Genomic DNA, 21,987 nt, shown 5'->3' on the forward strand with positions numbered 1-21,987 from the left:
TGATAGAAAGCTGTAGCCATGGATGGACTCTCCCCCGACCAACCTTCCTACAGGACACTTCCTGGAAGAGGTGGAAGTAATGATCGGGACATGGATTCATGAGGGCCTGATCAGCCAAGTGCTCAAAGCAAACAAGCCAGACTGAAAATCAAGGATATGAGATGAGCTTGTTTTTGCTTCAGCAATTACACATGCTGCTGTTGAAAATCCTGTGCTGGGCTCTGGATGTGTGGATGGGTGGAGTGTGTCTTCACCAAAGGGAAGATTCCTCTCCATTCTGAGCATTTTTCTCTGCCCTGAGCCTGGCCTATACTCTGCTAATGGGCACTGTATCTGTCTACAAGTTTAGGGCTATCCACTATAGCTCTGGCTAAGGGATGGGAGCCAGTCCTGAAGGGTCTCTATCATGTCATGGCTCAGAGGCTGGCTAGAAGTACCTGGTTCCTTGGACTAGGGAGTCATCTTAATAAACAATAATAGCCTCATTATGTAGGTGTCAAGGCAAGCATTTGTGCTATTTGACAACAGTGGTATTTCTTTCCTGGTGATAAGCTAGTCCATTCACATTGCAAGCATGTGAGTTGGCTGTCTTTATATCATGACTAATGAGTGGTGAAGACCAGATTTGAACTCAGGTCTCATACATACACTTCATTGCTGGCTCTGTTCTGTTACTCCAGACTTTACCAAACTAAGACTTTATTCAAATCACTATGCATTCATGCCATCTGCAGCACTTTGCTTGTATGGCTAGCAACTGATGAAATGCCATGTATCCGGTATTCAACCCCCCTAGGGATTTCCAGAGTCCTTAAGGAATTAACATTTCCCTAGGAAGCCTCACGGAGGGAACAAGACTACTAGTTGCAAGTCCTGGTGTCAGAGGAGAAGGCTCTCTTCTAGAGAATTGACCTCAGTTTTGATGATGTACTTTGAAGCTAAACACATAATATGCATATTTCTTGGGCTTTGTTTCAGTTTTTTTCCCTATAAGCTGTGACACCACACAGATAAGGCAAAGGAAAAATATAGATTTATCCTCCCTCCAGATCCAGTCAAGACTGGACAGGAACTGTTTCCTTCAATCAAGCTCGGTTTCCTATTTTCCTGGCAAAGTGAGGTTCAGTCCCCTTCAGATTCTGATAACACTTTTGGCAAGCCAGCCAGAAGAAAGACATGGGAGGAGTTTCTTCAGCCCTGGCATCAGTACATGTCTTGCTTGGGGGATTCTTGATTTGTAAAGTCTGACTTGACCTTTGGGACTCTCTCTCTCAGCCTGTAGGTTATCTTCTCTGATGATGGAGGTTGGGGGGGCTTTCTCAGGCTGAACAGCCACAGAAAACACTTCTTGCCTTATCTGGTGAAGGAGTTAGTCTGAATGGGAATCAAGTCACATCAAAAGAACCTCTGACCTCCCGGACAGTCTAATTTGTAAAAAAACCAACAAATAATGAACAAAATGGTCTTAGGATATGGGGATCTATTTTCATGTGTGTGTGACTAGATTTGAAAGCAATTACATATATGTACATGTTTGTGTGTTGTTCACAGACGACTAGAGAAGCAGTTGTACCTGGGAACAGTATTTCCAGCAGCCACACTAGTAATTAAAACCACTGGACACTGGTTGCTTTCAAAGTCCTATTGTGATACTATATGCAACGAAGAATAGACTGTTTTGGAAAGTGCTAAACTTTCTTTAGAGTTAGTTTGCAATTCCTTATAAATCTGTGGATATTCTGTGGGAGAATAGTTTGTAGTAAAAAGGCACTAAACAGGAGGTGCTCTGAGAGACTGTCACAGCAGCTCAATGATGAGTAAAAATAAATTGAATTTAAAATGGACTCCTGGCAAATTCAGACTAAGCAATCCTCCTTCTAGAAAAAAAAAAAACCAACAACAACAACAAAAAAAAAACCCCAAAAACACTTGGAATCGACTCCTTAATTTCCTTCTGTGTCCTTTCCACTGCAGGATCAGATCAGCCCAATCAGGACAGGTCTCATATTGGCAGTGACAGCTAAGACAACTGAGGCCAAACCGTAGTATGAGCCACAGGCCATGTGCTCAAAGAATATGGTATGGAGACAAAGGGAAAGAAACTGTTAGAGGAAAAATGGAGTCATGACGGACCTGATGGCACACCAACCAAGATGATCATGGCTTTCAAGCCAGCCTGGATGATATAGCAAGACCCTGTTTAAACATAAACCAAAACAAACAAGGAAACAAACAAACAAATCAAACATATAAAATGGAATCACTTGTGTAACAAGTGAGTCTAAGGAAAAGGGTCCTATGAAAGATGTTAGGACTTTGGTTCCTAGTCGTAGTCTGTTAAAGACTGTTTTTAAAATACAGGTATATCTAGAGAGTTTCCACTCAGATAGGATAACATCCCAAGACCCTTAAGACCGAGGGAAGGAAGAGTTGTTGTTGTGAAACTGGGACCCTAAGCATTTAAATATCTCTAGGACACCCATTTCTGGGAGGAAGATGAACTCAGCTCTGGTGGCTAAGAAAGGATCCATATTCCAGGAAAGGGTCAATGTCACTGTTCACAGTGACTTCACATCTAATGCTACACATTTGTTGTTTGGGGCTTAGTATCATCCTTTCTATGAATCCTAAGACTGTTACAGGCAAAGCAGAAAGAGAAGTTTTTCACCCCCTAGTTCTGATCCAAACTGTTAAAAAAATTATTTTTATCAATTTCCATCTCTTAGTGTTCCAGTAAAGTTGTGAGTGGATATTATAATTATAAAAGGATAATGATGATTCTAACTCAGAGAAGATAATGGTCTGGCTGGCTTTAACCCATCATCCCTTAGGTTCATAGATGCTACTGAATTGTTTCTGAGTGAGGAATTGAAAACCACACTGAGATGCCCTACCCTGTTAAATTCTGGTATGTCAAAGAAGGATTTAGTACTGGGACATGAACACACATTCAGGTGGCTTCCTTGAGACTTATTGCCCAAGCTTTTGTTCCACCGGCAAGAACACGCTCAGGACAACCGGAATCTTCTGCGACAAAAGCTTTATTGCTTACTTCTTCAGGAGCAAGAGAGAGAATGGCAAAACCCCGGCCCTTTTAAGGAGAATTATCCTCCGCCTAGGACGTGTTGCTCCCTGATTGGCTGCAGCCCATTAGCGGAGTTGTCGTCACGGGGAAGGCAGAGCACATGGAGTGAAGAACTACCCTGGCACATGCGCAGATTATTTGTTTACTACTTAGAACACAGGATGTCAGTGCCATCTTGTAATGGCGAATGTGAGGGCGGCTCCCCACATCTCCCCCTTTTCTTTTATTTAGGAGCAATAGGCCACCCATTCTAATGAGAGTGGAGATAGAGGCCAAATCCCCAGTGTGCAGGTAAAGGAGCCGTACACAAAACCACCTCCCAGGCTCATCACCCAGAGGGGTCCTGGTCTGGTCCCGTGTTGTTTTTCCTGGGGGAAGGACACTTGAACACTCAACCTTCTTGAAAGATGACATGTCTCCCTAAAATAGGCTCATACATGCCGCAGAGCCCTTCTACTGCAGTGCTTAGCCATGCAACTCTCTCGGGCTGCTGAAGCACACTCACTCTATCCCGTGCAATGAGACTAGCCTCGTGGGGTGCAAGAGCTGAATGGCCAGCGACCTATTGCTTAAGCATAGATAACCATATATCAGGGGAAGCACCATGTTCTAGTGCTGCAAGCGCCTGGGCAATAACCACCTTGTCTCTCCTAGTTTGGGCCTTAAGCTTACAGACCAACCAGAGAAGCAACACTAATTCACAGCAAAGTGTATCTCCAAATAATCCCAACCCCCACCCATTCTTTAAAGAAGGAAAATGCTGAGGAGATCCAATTGGGTAATCCTTTGGTCAGCGACAGGTCCAAGTGCGTGGAGTTGACCTGAATGATGGCAAGTCTCAATTCCCGAACGGTCTGTTTAAATTCAGCAGTCCAATTTTGTAACATATACTGAGAAAGACTTTTTGACAAATAAGCTGCCCTAGTAAATTTCTCATACTGAATGGAAGTAACCCACAATCTTGGAAACTTTTGTTCACATCCCATCTGAGCTATTTGCCATAATACATCTAGTTGTTCCTGGACAAGATCTATGCATTGATTAACGAGCATGAAACCTCCCTGTATCTTGACATTAGCTGAGGCCTGTTTATCCATGGCTGTGGTCACCCGAGGCTGACAATGTGTTAATGGTGTCAGTCGTATGGACCTGTCCAGACAGAGCCAAGGTTGAGGCCTTAAAGGAGGCGGAAACGGCCACTGTAGCGACAATGCTAACAATAATGGCCAATATCCCAAAATCCCCCCCCCCTTTTTTTTGAACAAGGCCAACCCCAGTTCCTTGTTAGTGGTAAAAAAGCGGGGGAATACTTGAGCATTATACATCACCAGCATTGGGAGTGGAAATCTCGACATTATCCCCCAACGCTGCTCTCTCTTTGTTATTGTCGCCTTGGACATCACCAAGATGAGGGACATCAGTATTCCCTTGGTCAGTCTGGATTTTTCGGGTGAGTCTTTCTGGTATCCAAAATGGGTTGTCTTCATTCTGTGGAAAAACACAAACAGCTCCCCTGGATCTTATCAAAATAGGATCCGGTCCTTTCCATTTGTTACATAAAACATCTTTCCATTTAACCATCTCATTGGGCCTATCTGGCTCTGAACAATGACGTTCAGCCGCAGTATGGCCATGAGCATCAAGATTTAAAAAATTGAGTGTAAAGAGTGCCATACACACAGACACTCTTGGTACTCGGGGTAGAGCCTTCTCGACTCCCCCTTTCTGTTTTAATAGATAGGATTTGAGGGTGCGATGCACACAATCAACAATACCCTGTCCTTGAGGGTTGTATGGAAGTCCAGTCAGGTGGGTCACGTCTATCTGACAGCAGAACTGGTGGAATTTATGAGATGTATAAGCTGGTCCATTATCAGTCTTAAGGAGTTTGGGTTTCCCCCAAAGACTCCATGCCTCAAGGCAATGTTGAATCACATGTGAGGCTTTTTCTCCCAAAAGAAAAAGAGAGAGCAGAGTGGGGCAGCTATCCCAAGAGTTAGTGTTCCTTTGAGGTTTAGGAGTTCTCAACTAGGAGATCAAGGTGTGTGTCCCTGTGGAGGAAAGTGAGCTTAAAGGAAGAGGAACAAGGATACAGGCTCTACTCTATAATTTACCTCTGAAAATCCAGAGGTGAAAGTCTCCTTTCTCCTGTAAGGTAGTTGGGAGAGTACATGTTCATAGAACGAGTCACGGAGCCCATGACTGGGTTTCTGGCTCAGAATGGTAACCCTAAGGAGAATCCCTGAAACAGGTCATGTGCCTGGCAGGAGGTAAGCTTGCCCAAGATAGCTTCTTGTCTCTCTAAGCAGAAAATAGAAAAAGGCAAGAGATCCAAGACCAGAAGCCAGTTACCTTCCCAGCACACACTGTGGGCCTACTGTGTGCTGATACATAAAGCAAGACCTTTGTTCTCCTGACTTTTGTCCATAGTAGCTGAGCTGGCTGCCTTGGTTTTCCATGTATGAATGGGATATTGAGCCCAGGAGATGGAGGCTGGCAATGCCCACCCTGAGGAAAGTGAAAGTGGACTTCCTAATATGGTTCCCTCTCAACAAAAAATGTTTTGAGAAGAAACGGCAAGAGGTACAGGAGCAAGAATCTAAACAGGACCAGAAGGGGAGAAGGGAGGACCCAGGGGCACTATGAAACCCCCAAGTCACTGTCTGTTTAGTGGATCTCCAGACTTAGGTTTCTCCCACACCAAATATATACATAGCTGTTGTTTCTCCTTCTCTGTGGTTTGGTCTTCTGTCTTTCCCAGTGGTTCAATTCCTTTTTCATGGTAAAGACTGAACTCTGCAGTCTCCTAGGTGACCACCCTCACCGTTTTATAGAAAAGTGCCACCTACATTTAGGTAGGACTTCCCATCTCAGCTAACCTAATCTAGGACCTCCCTGAATGACAGGCTCAGGATCACTCCAAGGTGACTCTAGATCCCGTTAAGTTGACAAAGTAAACCTGTCACACATCAGAAACAAACACAAGCTTGCAATCCCACCAACAATGGAGGAGTGTTCCTCTTTCTCTACATCCTCGCCAGGATCTGCTGTCATCTGAATTTCTGATCTTAGCCAGTCTGACTGGTGTGAGATGTAATCTCAGGGTTGCTGTTATTTGCATTTCCCTGATGATTAAGGATGCCGAACATTTTTTCAGATGCTTCTCAGCCATTCGGTATTCCTCAGGTGAGAATTCTTTGTTTAGCTCTGAGCCCCATTTTTAAATGGTGTTATTTGCGGTTCCTCAAAAAATTGGACATAGTACTACCAGAGGATCCCGCAATACCTCTCCTGGGCATATATCCAGAAGATGTTCCAACTGGTAATAAAGACACATGTTCCAATATGTTCATTGCAGCCTTATTTATAATAGCCAGAAGCTGGAAAGGACCCAGATGCCCCTCAACACAGAAGTGGATACTCACAGTCAGCTATTGGATATATCACAGGGCCCCCAATGTAGGAGTTAGAGAAAGTATCCAAGGAGCTAAAGAGATCTGCAACCCTGTAGGTGCAACAACATTATGAACTAACCAGTACCCTGGAGCTCTTGTCTCTAGCTGCATATGTAGCAGAAGATGGCCTAGTCAGCTATCAGTGGAAAGAGAGGCCCATTGGTCATGCAACCTTTATATGCCTCAGTACAGGGGAATGCCAGTGCCAAAAAGTGGGAGTGGATGGGTAAGGGAGTGGGGGGGGGTATGTGGGACTTTTGGGATAGCATTGGAAATGTAAATGAATAAAATACCTAATAAAAATATTTAAAATAGGAAACAAATTCAATTATGCTACTAAATCCTGCAGGTGTCTGCTGTAGCTTATTTCTCAGAGCTCTCAAAGTGTGAGTTTTATGCAGACCCCATGCCAGATTCTGTACTGACCCATGGCCATAGTGCATCACTCCTTCAGGGTGAGCCAATCCTCAGGTTTCTGACCCCAGGTTGGGACATATGTCTGTGCTTATTTTTGGACAAATGTCCGTCGCTAGTTTTGTACACAACTCATGAAAAAATTATGGGTTTGGCCTGAGCTCCTACAATAAGCTCTGGCACAGTGGAGCAGATCCATGGTATTGGTTACCATAAATAAAAGAAAACTGAACAGAAGGGAAGGATTTCAGAGCTCACTGGCTTCTCTGCCACAGCAGTCCGGTGGAGTCAGCTTGACAGATGAAAGTCTGAAAGCTTTCTCATGAGGAAAGAGTTTCAAGGAAACTTACTCCTGGAGCTTTGGCCATTCCCCTAACCCATAAAATTAATTTTCCAAATTCGCATTAGTCTAGTGTATGGATCCACGTGCTCTCTACTTAGTTTTACCGTATCGTAAATGCCTTTTAAGATTGTATCCTGAGTTAGCTAAAGCCTTTCCCAGTGTTCCTTATTTCCCAGGTAACAGCAAGGAGCTTAACCTATTCAGCAACTAATTAAGCACTAAATAAATCAAAGCCATTTACTCAGTTGTCTACAGTAAGAGACTAAAATTCTCACTGAGATAATAATTTTATTACTGACTACATTCCATACCAAGAGTGAGTTATTATACTATCCTAATTATGAGGATTCTTCAGACTAGATAATATTTAAGGAGGCCTAGAGAATTTCGGGGTCAGTGACACTAAAGCCTGTTAAGAGTTAATAACCCCCTGGTGCAATTAACACTGAAGTGTAAAACTCTTGCCTGACACAGGGCCACCCAAGGCAGAGGTGTTAATCTCTAGGGTAAACATTTATCTGGTTCCTTTTGAAGTCACTCCTCTTGCACCTGGAAAACTTCAATGTACCTTATTCTGTTATGATTTGCAATTTACTCTGTATTATAAAAAGTCTGATGCTCGACTGGAACATTACATTCAGATCCAACACCTCTCTTGTGTGTGTGTGTATCTGTTTGTCACTACATCTGACTCTTTGTCCATCTGCTCGAGAGACTCTTTTCATGCAGATAAGGGGCCCAGAGAGTCAGGGTCACTTCCCCTGAAAACTGGAAATTCCAGTTCATCTGGCTTGGCATGGAAAAGCATCCCCCTCTGACTTAGCGAATGGTGCCTCCCTTCCTTCCTCCTCAAAGTGTCCTGAAGCAGCCTGTTAGACTGGGCCACACCACACAGAGATAGAGCATGTAAGGCCATTATTGTGTCGCCACACACCGCGTCTGCTTCTATGCTTCCATCTCACCTGTCCTGGAGCTGAGGATGTCCCTTTCTGTGGAGGAACAAGACTAGAATTCCTAGTCCCTGCAGCCACTTTGCTGGTAGCTTCAATTGGGCCAGAGAAATTGAGGTAGCTGGTAGGTCGGATGCTAGGTGGATGGGGTATGAGGACAGCAGGCAGGTAGGTCTGGAACTAGAAGACCTGCATCCGGGGCTGGCTACACAGAGCAACTCAGTTAACCTGCAACACTGGGGGGGTCAGAAAATACCTGGCAACATAGATGGATAGGAATAGGAGCTGTGCTCTCTCCCTGGAAGTTGGGGTGGGTATTGCAGGAAGATGCCCTGGTGTGCCTCCCAGGGTGTGGAGGGATTAGATCCCTGTGTAGTCAGCAGTGAATGGAACCTTTGAGGTTTCTAGGAGCCAGTGCCTCCCAGGAAACTGGTTTTGCTCCTTACTAGTCACATGACTTAGCAGGAGGGAAACAACCTCCTAGAACCTCATTGTCCTCATCTTCAGATGGGGTGAATGGGAGCACATCTCGTCTGCAGCCAGCATCATGGTGTGGCCATCCCAGGACACCACCTGAGTAAAAACCTGGGGTGTCAGCCTGACTTGCAGCCAGTCAGAAAGGTGAAAAACAAAGCTGCCCCTGCCCCCAGCCTGCTGTCATGGTCTTAGGGGGGCAGTTCCTGAACCAGAACCTCCTGTCAGTTCAAATTCTGATCCTCAGTGATGTTCTGAAATGTTCTGAGACATTTCCCAGCTTCAGTTAGGACACACACAGCAGGGACTTCAGAATACAGATCACGGGGCCTTCATGGTTCAAATCCTTCCTGGAGGTGATTGCTAGAGTTTGTGTCATCAGAAGCAACTGAGGAGGTTGGAGCCCCTGAGACGAATATGCCCTTTGTTTAGACAACAGTCAGGACCCAGCAATAGGCTAAACCATATGAAACTGCACAGATGCGACCTCTTACACTCACAGGGAGCTCTGAGACTTAGGCTTTGCTTATTTGTCTATTCTTGATCTGAGAGTAGCTGGTAGGATTCCTAAATCAGCCTAGGATGGGTAGGATATTTCCAAAATAGGAGCATTCTGGTAGAGTCAGACAGCAGGTCCACTCTGCTCCATCCAATGGACTTACAGATGTTGGAATCATTGGGTTTGTCTGGCCTGGTGACCAGGATGGCTTTCAAGTTAGCCTCCTGCTGCAGCTATAGAGATGTGACTATCTCTGAGAGGCAGTGAGGAGGACAGAGAAGGGAGGAGCTGGGGCATGGATGTTATTTGAGAGACAGAAGTGATCATGGAGAAACCCTGGGTTCTCCTTGTGATGGCTGTTTGAAGCCACCCACAACCATGGTCCTGTAACTGAAGATGAAGATGGGGGACATGGAGTAAATAGAACCAGGCCTGCTATGCCTGTGCACTTGAGACCCAGAGATGCCCACCCTGCTCACTGGGAGAGGGTTGCTTCTAGGAAATGTGTGAGCCCCTCTCCTAAACACCTTGGCAGACAGAAATAACAAGGAGCAGGTTGGGGTCCCGCTCCTGCTTCATGGAAGACGGGCTCGGTTGTGTAGTGACTTGCTTTGTCCTGAAACATTCTCCTCTGAAGGGAGATGGGAGGACCCTATACGATAGCAGAGAAAAAGGCTCAGGAAGCCTATAAAAAGTATGGGATAGGTCCTCCCTGACCTACAAGCCCCCCCCTGACCACATGAAAGCAGTAAGCAATAGCTGGGGAAAGAAACATCTTCTGCAGGTTCTCTGCCAAGTTGTTCAAGGGTGCTCCCAGGATGCACCTATCATGAGCTGTCACTCATGCTAGGGGTGGGATTTTCAGTGATGCAGCTGCACTTGAGTCATATAAATTACATGCAATAAACACATTGGTTCACCATGCTAGACTTGAATGCAGTGATACCATTGGCACCATGTCTGGGGCAAGCAGACATTTGTTCATATCTCTCTGGGAAAAGTCATACAGAGGCCTTGGCCAACAATCTCCCCTAGCCATTCTCAGGAAATTGCAGGTAAGATGGAGGGGCCAGCCATGGTGAGGTGACATGTTGGAATGAGAGGGGACGTGACCTAGCCTTGATGGAATAGGAAGATGGCAAAGCTGACAGCTGGCCCCTGACCTGGCAGCACTGAGAGCCCGTGGCGATCACCATGGGCTGTGGCCCCACTGGCAGTGGGAGGGACACCAGCCTGTGGCAGAGGGCAGAGGAAAAGAAATCACTAGAGGACATGGGCTTTTGCTGGACCCTGAGTCATTGAGCATGTCCTCTCCATTTTCCAGAGATGGCAGATTCATTTTTTTTTAGAGCAGATGGTTCCAGGACCAGAGTCTGTGGTCTCAGCCACAGTCCTCTACCCACAACCTATTTGCATGGCTGGAGGAGATATCAAGACATACTATGATCTCAGGTCCACAACAAACTCAGGGCATAAAGACACACACACACACACACACACACACACACACACACACACACACACACACACACACACACACAAACCCACAGAGTCAAGGACTTGCTGTAGCATCAGGCACGAGCCAGGCCAGCCTGTGTTTAATGGAAGGAACCCAATTCAGAAGGAAGGATGACATCGTAGGGTGGTCATTTATGTGTGGGATCTACCACTTTTCCCACAAAGATGGGGCTCTGAGTGTGTTCTTCAAATATTATAAAAAGGAAAGGGTGGTCGAAGCGCAGGATAGGGGGCATAGACATAGGAACGGCTTCAAAGACTGTAGCTGCTGCAGCTTCTGTTCCTGTCTCATCGATGGTCAGCACAGCCTTATGCACAGCCTGTGGAGAGAGAAGCAGAGGCCCAGTTGCAGGTAGAGTGATTACCACTCCTGGCTGGAGCTAGATCTCACATGGGACTCACCCAGGGAGGACTTCACTAGGGAGTGTCTCCCTCCATCTCTTCCTGCTCATCCCCCAGACCCATTTCACGGTGACCACTTAAGAACTCTCCTCCTCTCCCACTCTTTGCCTGCCTTGGTCCATTCCCCTCTGTTCTCCCTTCCTGATTCCATCTCTCATGGCCTGGGATGCAGCTCAGAGCTTCAGAGAGAGGAACTTCATGTCCTCTATGTAAGTGTCCCTGTTCAGTGTGTGGCTGTGAGCACATTGTGACACGGTTTTGAGGATGACCTTTGATGTCCAAACTCTTAAGAATATTCTGCCCATTCTGAACTGCCTTTAAATTCTCTGAAATCATACTTTCAAATGGATGTTTCACTAATAGCTCTAAGTATCAGGAATGGATGATTCCAGAGCACCCTCTTGAGGTCACCAGGCCTAAACCTCTATGTGAACATATGTAATCTGAGTCCAAAAGTCAAATTCTCCAGATAATGATGAAACCAAGGATTGGGGCAGCAGCTCAGGGAAGGGCCCACAATTCCATCTGCATAAGAAGACCCTCCCAGCTGACATCTGACCACACCCTAGCCAAGTGAATCCTGATAGTCCTCTGAAAGAGCTTAGCCTGGGATCGATCTGCATCCTTTTCCTCTTCCCCAGCCTTGCTCTGAACTACCTCCACATCCTGTGCTGCCCTACAGTCACACAGGACATCATGACATTGCCATGGTCACCTTGCTGAGCTTCAGGGGAGCATTCTCCTCTGTGATTCCAGAGAGGTCAGCCCCATTGTTGAAGATCCGGGTGATGCCCAGTGGACTCATGAGTGTCTTCAAGTTATAGTCTCCAGAGATGGACAGTCTGGGGATATGGATCTGGACTAACCTGGTGGGCAGGTAAGAGTTAAAATTATAGGAGTTTCATGGGATTTCTGGGTTCTTTCAAGACCCACCCAGTTGTGGAATTATTTCTGGCTGGTTCTCACACTGAATGTGCCACTAACCCAGCAGGACATGAAACCACCTTCACGTGCTTTCCTTTTCCATGGTCACCTTCCAGCAGAAGAGAAGGTAAAAATCAGTGGGATTTCAAAGCTCAAGCTCCTGGAAGCCCCTGAAATGCCACCTTCTTCAAGAAGCCCCCCAGGCAGATTCAGCCAAGCCTCACTATGCCCTGATGTTTGGTCAATCCCTCCTCTAGAGCAAGGGATCCCCCTTGTATCTGATTCTCTCAGGGGAGCTAGGGTCAGTGCAGCTGAGTGACATTCCCCTCACCCTCATAGGGATGAAAGCTAAACTACAGGGAAAGAGAAGGGCCCAATAGGGTCTGACCAGCCCTCAGGATCTGGTACCCACTCTGGTCTTAGCCTTATCTGCTTCTCTGCACTTTTATTGGTTTTAGACCTAATCAGAGGCTTGGCCAGGAAGGAAGGATACAACCTCTGGACTTAACACACTTAACCTCAGGACTGCCAGAAGTTCCATGTAGCTCATGGTTTCTCACAGGCAGCAGAGCCCGGAACTCAGAGTGCACAGGTCCTCTGATCTGTGGAGCATGCTCTAGGAAAGCTGGGTCCTGGAGACCTAGCAGCTCCTCAGAGGACTGATAGGAACAGAGCCTTTCTCTGCAAACTTGCCCAGAGAGCTCTATTTCTGGCCTATACACTTAGATATGGTCTTGGATTATAGTCCACCCTCTGCAAGCACTTTCTGTCCTTTGGGACACTCAGGGAAGGTCTCTGTCTGGGCGTCACCTTCTGCGCCTGTTTAGCAGGATCTTAGAGATGAGCTCCTTGTTGAGAGTTTGCTCCAGATGCTGCATCTTCCCATCTTCGGGCAGGAGGAAGACAGCACTGGCGTTGCCCGCGTAATCCATCAGCAGCACCCAGCTGGACAGTATGCTGCAATGGTGCACATCAAGCATGCCCGAGAGCATCATCATGGGCACCTTCACCGTGGTGGACTTGTCCACGTGGAACTCAGCTTCCTCAGTGTTCTCAGGATCGAATGGCTTCTTCCATTTGCCTGAAGAGGGGAGAGTGAGAGCAGACCTTAGCCAATGAGGTGATGACACAGCCCATTGACTTTTCATGTGCCCGGGGGGGGGGTGGCACTACTAGCCTTCTAGGCTGCCCAGGCACTTTGGTGAGGGTAACTCAGGACTCAAGGAGGACTTAGACTTTCCAGACCACAGAACCTGAGAGCTACCATCCCCGTTGTGCCTAGAAAATATCTTACATAATTGTTATATACTTATAGAAAGGTGACTTGGGGTTATCAATGGAATTCCTGACAATTCTATTTGTTAGCTTCTTATCAGGAGTGGCACACTCATTGGCAATTCAGTCATCACTCAGGACAAATGTTTTCTGGCACCTCAAGCCCCTTTCAACATTCAAGGGTTCAGTGCAGAAGCCTATCTGCTGTATAAGAATACTGGAGTAGGTGGGGACTTTGGGGAACCATCAACAAGAACCCATCAGAATGGCTTAGAGTCTCAGAGACATATCAACAAGGCCACTAGAGTGGGAGAGGCTCCAGGGAACCTGTCACCAAGGTCATTGGAGTGGACACAGGTCTCAGGGACCCATCTCTGAAGCTGTCAGAGTGGGCAGGGTTCTCAGGGACCCAAGATCAAGGCTGTTGGCAAGAGAAGGATAACAGGAATCCTAACTTCACCTTCCTTTTGGATAGGAATTGGTGAATGGGTTGGGGTGGAGTTGACACCTACACTTGTCACAGAAGTGCTGGGACTTGAGCTGTGCTGGCCTGATAGTCTCCTCCACAGGACTCTGTTGGTGGCAAGGGAGTCATGAAGGCCAGAGCGGCTTCTGCTTTTGACTCCAATCTCTGAAGAGTCTTGACCTAATGACTTCCAGGCTGGAGGCCCTGCTTGGGGTGTTAGTTGATCAGGTGCTTATATCAGTGCACTGGGTAACCTCCCTAATTCTTTAATTTCCCACACAGCAGTCAGCTAGCTTTGTCCCTTGTAATATGGACAGTCACACCCCAAACAGGTAAAATGGCTGGTCCAATATCAAGGCTAATAGATTAGAGTGGCCAGATTCGAGCCAATGTTTCCCGAGGTCAAAATGGTGGTTTGCAACAGAGGGGCTGATCAAGTACACTCCATGGAATGGTACTCTCTTCAGACCATCACAACCAGGACCGTTGGTTCTGAAGCTGGGGAAGGAGTGCACATTCTACAACTCTCCTTTGTAGGGGAGATGAACATTAGGACAATCAAGGCCCCAATCAGTCCTTCAAAGAAGTCAGTGGACTTGATGTTTGAAGCCAATTACTAAGCTTAATTGATAATTTGAAAGATGTCAGAGTTTACACATCATAGAGTAGGGAACGTGATGGAGCAATACCACAGCCTGGCGTGAGAGCTCAGAAACTGGTCCTCAAGAATATGTATGGGTGTCTCCATGGACGCCAACTCATGCTGGTTCTGCCACTTACCTTTAAAAAGAATGTAATTCGCCAGGGCGAAAACTGTGTCTTGGTCCAGTTCTTTCACTGCCTCAACTATCTTTCCTTGGGTTCCCTTCTCCACAAAATCATTAATCACTTTCTTGGCCTCCTCTGACTCTGCAAAGTTGACAGAGAAGACTTCTGCCTGATAATGGTTCTTGGCCTCTTCCAGAAACTTCTCCACCAGCTTCAGGTCATTGTTGACAAAGAGGCCATTGCCTGTGCTCAGCTGCAGCTCACTGTCTGGTCTGTTGAGGGTTTGGAGGAGGTGTTGGAAGGACTTGTGGATGTCAGCCTCCGATGTTTGTGTGAGGTTGAACTGCAGGCCCTCTAGGATCTGCGTGTGAGTGTCACCCTTGCTCCCTAGGGAGAGCATAGCAAAGGCTGTGGCAATGCTCACTGGGGAGAAGAAGATGTTGGAAGTGTTGGACTGATGGACCAGCTCCCGGTATAGGCTGATGGCAAAGTCTCCCAGGTTTGTAGCGATCTCATGGGAGGCTGGGGACTGATCCTTCTGGGAGGTGTCTGTCTCCTGAACATCCTCAGCCAGAAAGCTGGGAACCATGCAACACAGGCCTGCCAGAAGCAGTAGACCCCATGAGATGGAGGGAGTCATTTTCCTGCAAGACACAGAAAGAGATGCAAGGTCAGGGCTGTGGTGACTCCTATCAGCTACCACTTGACACAATATCAAAGTAACTGTGGTGGTCTAGTAACAGGCACTGTGCCCAGCCTAGATTAAGCATTGTTCTGAACTGTTTTCTTTGAAGAAAAAATGTTTTAAAAATGGAGACAGTTCTGTAGCTAAAGCACTTGTTAGGCAAGTGTGAGGATAGGAGTTTAGCTGTCGAGAACCCACATAAGATAGGGACATAGTAGCCACCTACAATCCCAGCATAGGGGAGGGGGGAGTAAGGGACAGGACATCCATGAGACAAGTGGGTTGGCTTTGCTTGCCAGAATCTCGAAGAAGCTCTGAGAGAAGTTCAATGAGAGACACTACTTTGATGAATGAGGTGGAAAGTGGGTGAGGAAATCACCCAACATCAACTTGAAGCCTTTGTACACACATGCACTGGTGTGTGTTTGCACATACTTGTTCACACATCACACAAATGCACGTGTGAAAACAAAGTAAGATCAGATAGGATGCTCTCCATCTGTCCAGTGTTGTCCTGAGCCCTCACTTGTGTGAACACCCAGGGTCCTGCAGGGAAGTTGTTATTGCCCTTCAGTTTGCTGGGAAGGGAGATGATAAACTATGCACTCGAAGTTATCAAGTGACAGCACAGCAGACCGACATTGCACTGATGGGTGATCCAGTTTTTCACAATTTCTTTCAATAGTTCAGTTTCCACCTGAAATGGTCTTGAAGCACAGGTTCCCAACCCATTTTGTAGGGAAGAAACCAAGGCACCGGGTGAGAAGTGGTCTTGTCTGTAATTATAAGAGGAACACTCTGGTCTGGATTAACAATCACTGGAAGGTGGAAGAATCCATGGGAGGGTGCTACTGCTACCTCTGGTCCCCAGGGAGAGCATGTTGATATAGTGGTGATCCTTACAGGAGAGGAGATAAATGTTGGTGACCTGGGCACACAGAGAAGTCTAAGGTTGGGAAAAACTAGCCAGATGAGCTGGAGAGATAGCTTAGTAGGTAGGAACACTTGGTGCTCTAGAAGAGGGCTTGCAGTTGATTCCCAGGACCTCCAATGACAGGTTACAACAATCTGGAACTAGTTTCAGGGCATCTGTAGCCTTCCTCTGGCCTCCTTAGGCACTACACGCAGGCAGAACACTCATACACGTAAGATAAAAATAAATGCATAGAGGAGGAGGAGGCGGAGGAGGAGGAGGAGGAGGAGGAGGAGGAGGAGGAGGAGGAGGAGGAAGAGGAATGCAGGCACTCTCCACACTCAGCCCTCACAAGGAACCTCAGTCCCTAGTGGCTTTCTCTAAAAGAGGGACTGTCTCTGCTCTGCCCTGTAATCACAACTCAAGGCTGGGCTGGCCTCATCTCTGGCAGCCCATCTGCCATCTTGCCACTACTCCTATCACAGTTCTGGAAGAGCAGAAGTTAGTGCCTCTGCTTTAATATGGGATATGTGTGTGGTGGGGACATCTATTCATCACAGCCCTAAGTTCTAACCCAGGCTCTGTCACCCTCTAGCTGTGTGAGCCAGGACAAGTGATTTGATCCTTGTCTTCCCTCTCCTACAAGGTGGGCCTGGGAGAACTCAGGGCATTAAGTCTCTGCCATATCAGATCTTCCATGGACAAGTTCACAAAGGGCAATCTTGGGGATGGACGGGTGGCAGATGCTGCAAGCTCAGAGGTTGGAAAAAGGGGTCAGAGAAGGGCAATGTGTTGCGTGGCTGAAGTGAAGCAAGACTTGAGTTGCACCAGAGAGGGCAAACTCTGCCTGCAGACAGCCAAAGTCAAGATCACACCCCCAGCCCCAGCCTCCCTGGTTGTACAGAATTCTCTTTACTCTGACATGCCACAGGCTACTAGTCTACAGCCCCATGCTCTCATCATATTGGGGAAGCTGAGGCCACATCTATGAAGAATCATCAGGCAGCCAGACCACATAGTTAGCTATTAGTTCATAATGAAATCACCATCCTTTTTATTTTACTCTTTTGATAGAACCTCTTATGTCTCAGGCCAGCCTTAAACTCACCATCTAGATGAGGATGGCCCTGAACATCTGATCTTTCTACTTCTAGAGTGTTGGGATGAAAGGTGTGTACCAACATGACCTCTTTATGTAGCTCTGGGCTTCATGTGTCTTATGTGAACACTCTACCAAGAGAGCTACACTCCCTAGACCCATAGCTAGAATTATCATCTTAATACAATGAAACCCTCATGTTGGGGATATGCAAACCTGAAGGGGGAAAGTTGAAGACAAGAAATATTGAATTTTGCCTGCCCTTGACCTGTAAAAATTATCTTTCCAACGTTATAGCACAACAGAGCACAGAAGTCTCTCTAGCTACCACCGTGCTTTCTGCTCTTTCACTGTAAATAATCTGGAGAGCAGAACACGGATTGCACAGTACATGTTGATGTTTTCATAAACAGGCTGGTGTGTTAGGGCTGGAGAGGACACTGAATTGAGCTCTGTATATTTCCATTCCTGATGATTTTGTTAATTCTTGTTTAGATTTTGGCGAGCCCCGTGGAAATTTCTCACCTTCGTCAAGAAGCTGGGCCTTCACAGGGTGGCAAGAAAACATACCAAGTGACCTCAAGTCAGAGGCTGACAGCAAGGCAGAGATCTTCTTGTGTCCATCTCCCCGGGGGCTGGGGTTGATTACAAAAGCATGCCTCCTTACTCAGCTTGTGCCTTGGCTTCTAAGGAGCAAACTCTGGTCCTCAGACTTGGGTGTTAAGCATTGGACTGACTGAACTATTTCCTCATCCCAGACATTTGACTTAGTGCCAAGGATCTCTGTTTAGCAGGGTTGGAGGGAAGGGGGAGATGAAATGACATGCTCTGTTTGGGGGCTGCTGAGCCTCAAGCAGGGAAGGCCAGCATGGGGAAAGAGAGGGGGCCCTGCTAGGGTGGTCACACTCTCTTCCATCTTTCCCTTTTCGTCCTTCGATGGTGAAGGGGCTGAGGCCTGGAGAGACACTCTCCTCACCCCCATCCCTGACTGACACAATAATATACTTGGGTCTCAGACTTGAGAAAACCAGGGCTGGGTCAAATTGTTGAGAAGAAATAACTTAAGTGGGGAGAGGTTTGTTTCGGCCACAGTTTGAGGGGATATGGTGCTTCCTGGTGGAAAGGCATGCTGGCGGCCCCAGCCCAAAGCAGCTGCTGGCTCTCTCCTCAGAGGGTGAGGAAACAGGATAGGGAGGGCCAGAGCTCAGCTCACTGCCTCCTTTTGTTGGGAATCCCACCCATGGGATGGAGTACCCACATTTGGAGCAGGTTTACAATCTCAGATAATCCTCTTTGGGACAGGCCTTTAGTGTTCAGCTACTGTCCTAGGCATTTCTTAATCAGATCACAATGCCAGTGGATGTGAAGTGTCACAGGCCCTGACTCTGGTCTCAAGCATCCAGGTAGGTACGTTTTGCATCCCATCCTGTTCCTTCAAATCTCAGGGTCCTGAGCCCTGCTTTCTCCCTGCTTAACCCCTATGACCTTCAGGTCCCTGAGCCAGGGAAGACAGACAGACAACTGGAGAGGAGGAAGAAGCTTAAAATCCTGTGGTGTAGGGACAGAAGCCAAAAAGCTGGAGATCACACATGGTGACATTCTGACTTCAGATGTTGGTGGGTGTGGCCTCTGGGAAGTAAGAGAGAGGTGATACCTCCCCTTTTTCATTCTATACCATTGTAGCTAAGAGAGAAAATGAACAATCCACTAAGGGTAACTCAAGCAGACCCAAAGAATCAACTGTAGCAGGCCACAATCTGTGGAAGCCCAGCTCTGCCATTTATTGCCAGTGGCCCCCGGACAAATGTCCTCAACTCTTTAAACCCCCTGTTTGCACAGAGGAGTCTTTTAAAGAACGGGGCGTGGCAGGAACAAAGTCACAATTAACTAGCATAGACAGATGGTCTCCTTGCTAGGCAATGCCTGCCCTGGGTCAGGTGCATGTCCCATCACCCACATGTGCACTGCCTGATCCATAGAAGTCATGTACTGTGCAAACACAAGCAATAACTGCAGTCCTTTTGGACATGCTCACAAAATGTGTTTTATACCCAGTTCATCTAACTTTCCCTTCACATTAGTTCTATTTTATAGGGAGAAAAACTGAGGTCCAGACAGGCTAAGCCACATTCTCAACCCCACAGAACCAGCTGGAAAAAGAGCTGGTGTTCAATCTCACACAGTTTAGTTCTAGGTTCTAGCCCTTTTCTATGTACAAAATTGAAGCCAGAAGACTTGAAATAGATAGCAGAGGGCGGCTACTGAGGCTCCACTCTATACTAGTGCTAAAGTGACAGGTCTAAGGCTGGATTGCTGCTCCTCTGTGTGACCCTACACCCCTTACTTTTGGAACGTCAGTTACCGGAGGAAGATTAAGTGAGTGGTTCAGAGAACCAATGTGCAGAGCTCCCAGAAGCATCCCTCATTAGCCTCTGGCTTTTTCAGGATATTTGTGTCCTGGGAATCTGGCCGCCTTGCTCTTCTTACATTACAAAACAGCAGGATGATAAACCAAACCAATCTCCATAGAGCAAGGCTGGCCAGAGGGAGGGGGTGAAGCTCTTCTGCCTAAAGGAGTATCGAGGTTAGCAGCTATCCAAGGCTACAGCCCAGAGGGGAAGATGTCTCAGTCAGCAAAATCAGGAGCCTGAAGTCTGGAGAAGCTGCCTCAGTTTGAATGGTAGGCTATGTATGATTGGAACAAACTATTATCCTCATCTCCTCATCTGTAAAACGGGAATAAGCCAGTAGCCTCCTCCTTGAGGGGCTATGGAGCTAAAATATTACATGAGTGCTTTGTTTAGAGATGGGACACCTTAGCACGCTCACTAAGGAAGTTGGCTCAAGCCAAGTCTCTCTTTCTCTCTTTCCTCTCTCTTCTCTCTCTCTCTTCTCTCTCTCTCTCTCTCTCTCTCTCTCTCTCTCTCTCTCTCTCTCTCTCTCTCTCTCTCTCTCTCTCACACACACACACACACACACACACACACACACACACACACACACAGATCTCCCAGGCCACTATGTTTGGGACAGCCACCGTGAACTACAGGCTGAGGTCCTAGTGTGTGCATCTCGGGTATAGCTGGAGAGCCACACGTCCCACTGTCCTTCTAGTCTTACCTTGCTTATCCACGATGCAGGGGGTGGGAGCAGGGCTGGAAAAGGGCATAAAGGAAAGGCCAGCAAAGGGTGGGCACTGTCTACATGGAAATGGCTGTGCCTGCATTTTGGCCCCTCCACATCTTTGTCTTCTCTCACCTGAAGATACTAGCTATCTACTGGGCAGCTTGGTTCAAGAAGGGAGCTTAGGTATTGATGTTCCCATGGCAACAAGAGGCCTAGGTGCCACAGGTGCAATTAACTTTATCCTGCTCCCAGATAGGCTGCCTGCTTGGGAAGTGCAGAGACTCAGGGGCCCCTCCAATATTTCCCCTGGGAAAAATATACTCACAGCTTGCTGTCCCAGAGCTGGGTGGTGACCGAGGCTGAGGAGACAGAGCCCTGTCCTAGTCTGTATTTAAGCAGTGGGAGCCAAGGGGGATATGGGGGAGTTTGCTAGTGAATATTAACCAATGTCACCACAGTTATTGGTAGAGCAAACAGAGAGGGGCTAAGTCCATCGGTTGGACACTGAGGTACCACCCACACTGTTCGGGACAGAGCTCAGCTCTCTCTCTGGTCCTAAATCAATGGAGTCTTAAGCAAAGCAGTTAGAACACCCATCCCTCATAAAAACAACAAACACAACACCGGATGTCCAAAGTGCGTCTGGTGTAATGAGTCACACGGCCTCTAGGAAGACACAACATGGCTGGCTGGTCCTGCACTCTCCTGGGGAATGCTTGGGTTGCTTACATGTAAGCAAAGTCAATATTTACTGAGCCATCTGCCTCCAGATGCCTGGGGCAGAAGATTCACTGCCTCCACCAGGGGCTCAGAGTAGGTTATGTGCCCACCTGACGAATGGAGACACAGGACCAAAACAAAGAGATTGCTCCTTGCGCGTGTAGATATGAATTCTTTGTTTCCTTTGCAGGAGAATGGACTGTGACTGACAGGAAATTCCTGACAGGCTGGTGCACAGTGGCCATGGGATAGGCTAGGGGGCAGAGAATAGCTCTGTAAGGAAGAGCTGGGATGCCCTTAGAAAGGTTAATTGACCTCTCTACCAGAGACATTTCCGGAATGGCAGATTGGTAGCCATCATGGTTGCTAAGGGTACAGGAAGCTTGAGTAAAACATGCGCATTGTAAGTCGTTTGTTTCAGTCTAAGAAGTTCTTTCCAGCCTTCCCATCTCCCACCCTCCACTCCTCTGAGCTGGCCCTGTTCCACATTGATTCCGGGAAGCTGCTATGGGGACTTTCCTTCTAGATGGGGACTTTCCTTAGGGATGGGGAGACTAGGAAGGAGCAGTCCCTCTTCTCCGGGACACGGAGAGGGTGGTCACAGCTCTTGAAGGTCTGTCTGGTTTGGTTGGAGGAGGTTAGGATTGAGGCAAATGGGCTCTGTACTCTGATCCTCTTCAAAATCTCGATCATATCCCATCAGCCCTGTGATGGGCACCGATGGTGAGTTCACATTCCCACCCCCACAACCCCCACAACCCCCACCCCCCCCATGGTTCCAGCTCTCCTGCTCTCCTGGCCCTTGGCCGGGCACAGCAAGAATGAGGTGGATAAGTGATGGTCACATTTCCACCTTCTGCCAGTCACTGGC

The 21,987-nt window shown here is 47.4% G+C and overlaps 1 protein-coding gene across 1 annotated transcript; it reads right to left on the reverse strand.

The window, feature by feature from the left end:
- Positions 1-10,780: 10,780 nt before the first annotated feature.
- Positions 10,781-20,814, reverse strand: Serpina1b (serine (or cysteine) preptidase inhibitor, clade A, member 1B). The gene is made up of 5 exons (NM_009244.4): positions 20,722-20,814; positions 14,586-15,217; positions 12,875-13,145; positions 11,856-12,006; positions 10,781-11,058 (listed from the first exon to the last, which is right to left on the reverse strand). Exons 2-5 carry the CDS (start codon positions 15,211-15,213, stop codon positions 10,867-10,869), a joined length of 1,242 nt encoding a protein of 413 aa, NP_033270.3. The 5' UTR covers positions 15,214-15,217; positions 20,722-20,814; the 3' UTR covers positions 10,781-10,866.
- Between the last annotated feature and the right edge of the window lie 1,173 nt (positions 20,815-21,987).

This window comes from Mus musculus, chromosome 12 (genome assembly GCF_000001635.26).
Source record: "Mus musculus strain C57BL/6J chromosome 12, GRCm38.p6 C57BL/6J".
Lineage (NCBI taxonomy): Eukaryota > Metazoa > Chordata > Mammalia > Rodentia > Muridae > Mus > Mus musculus.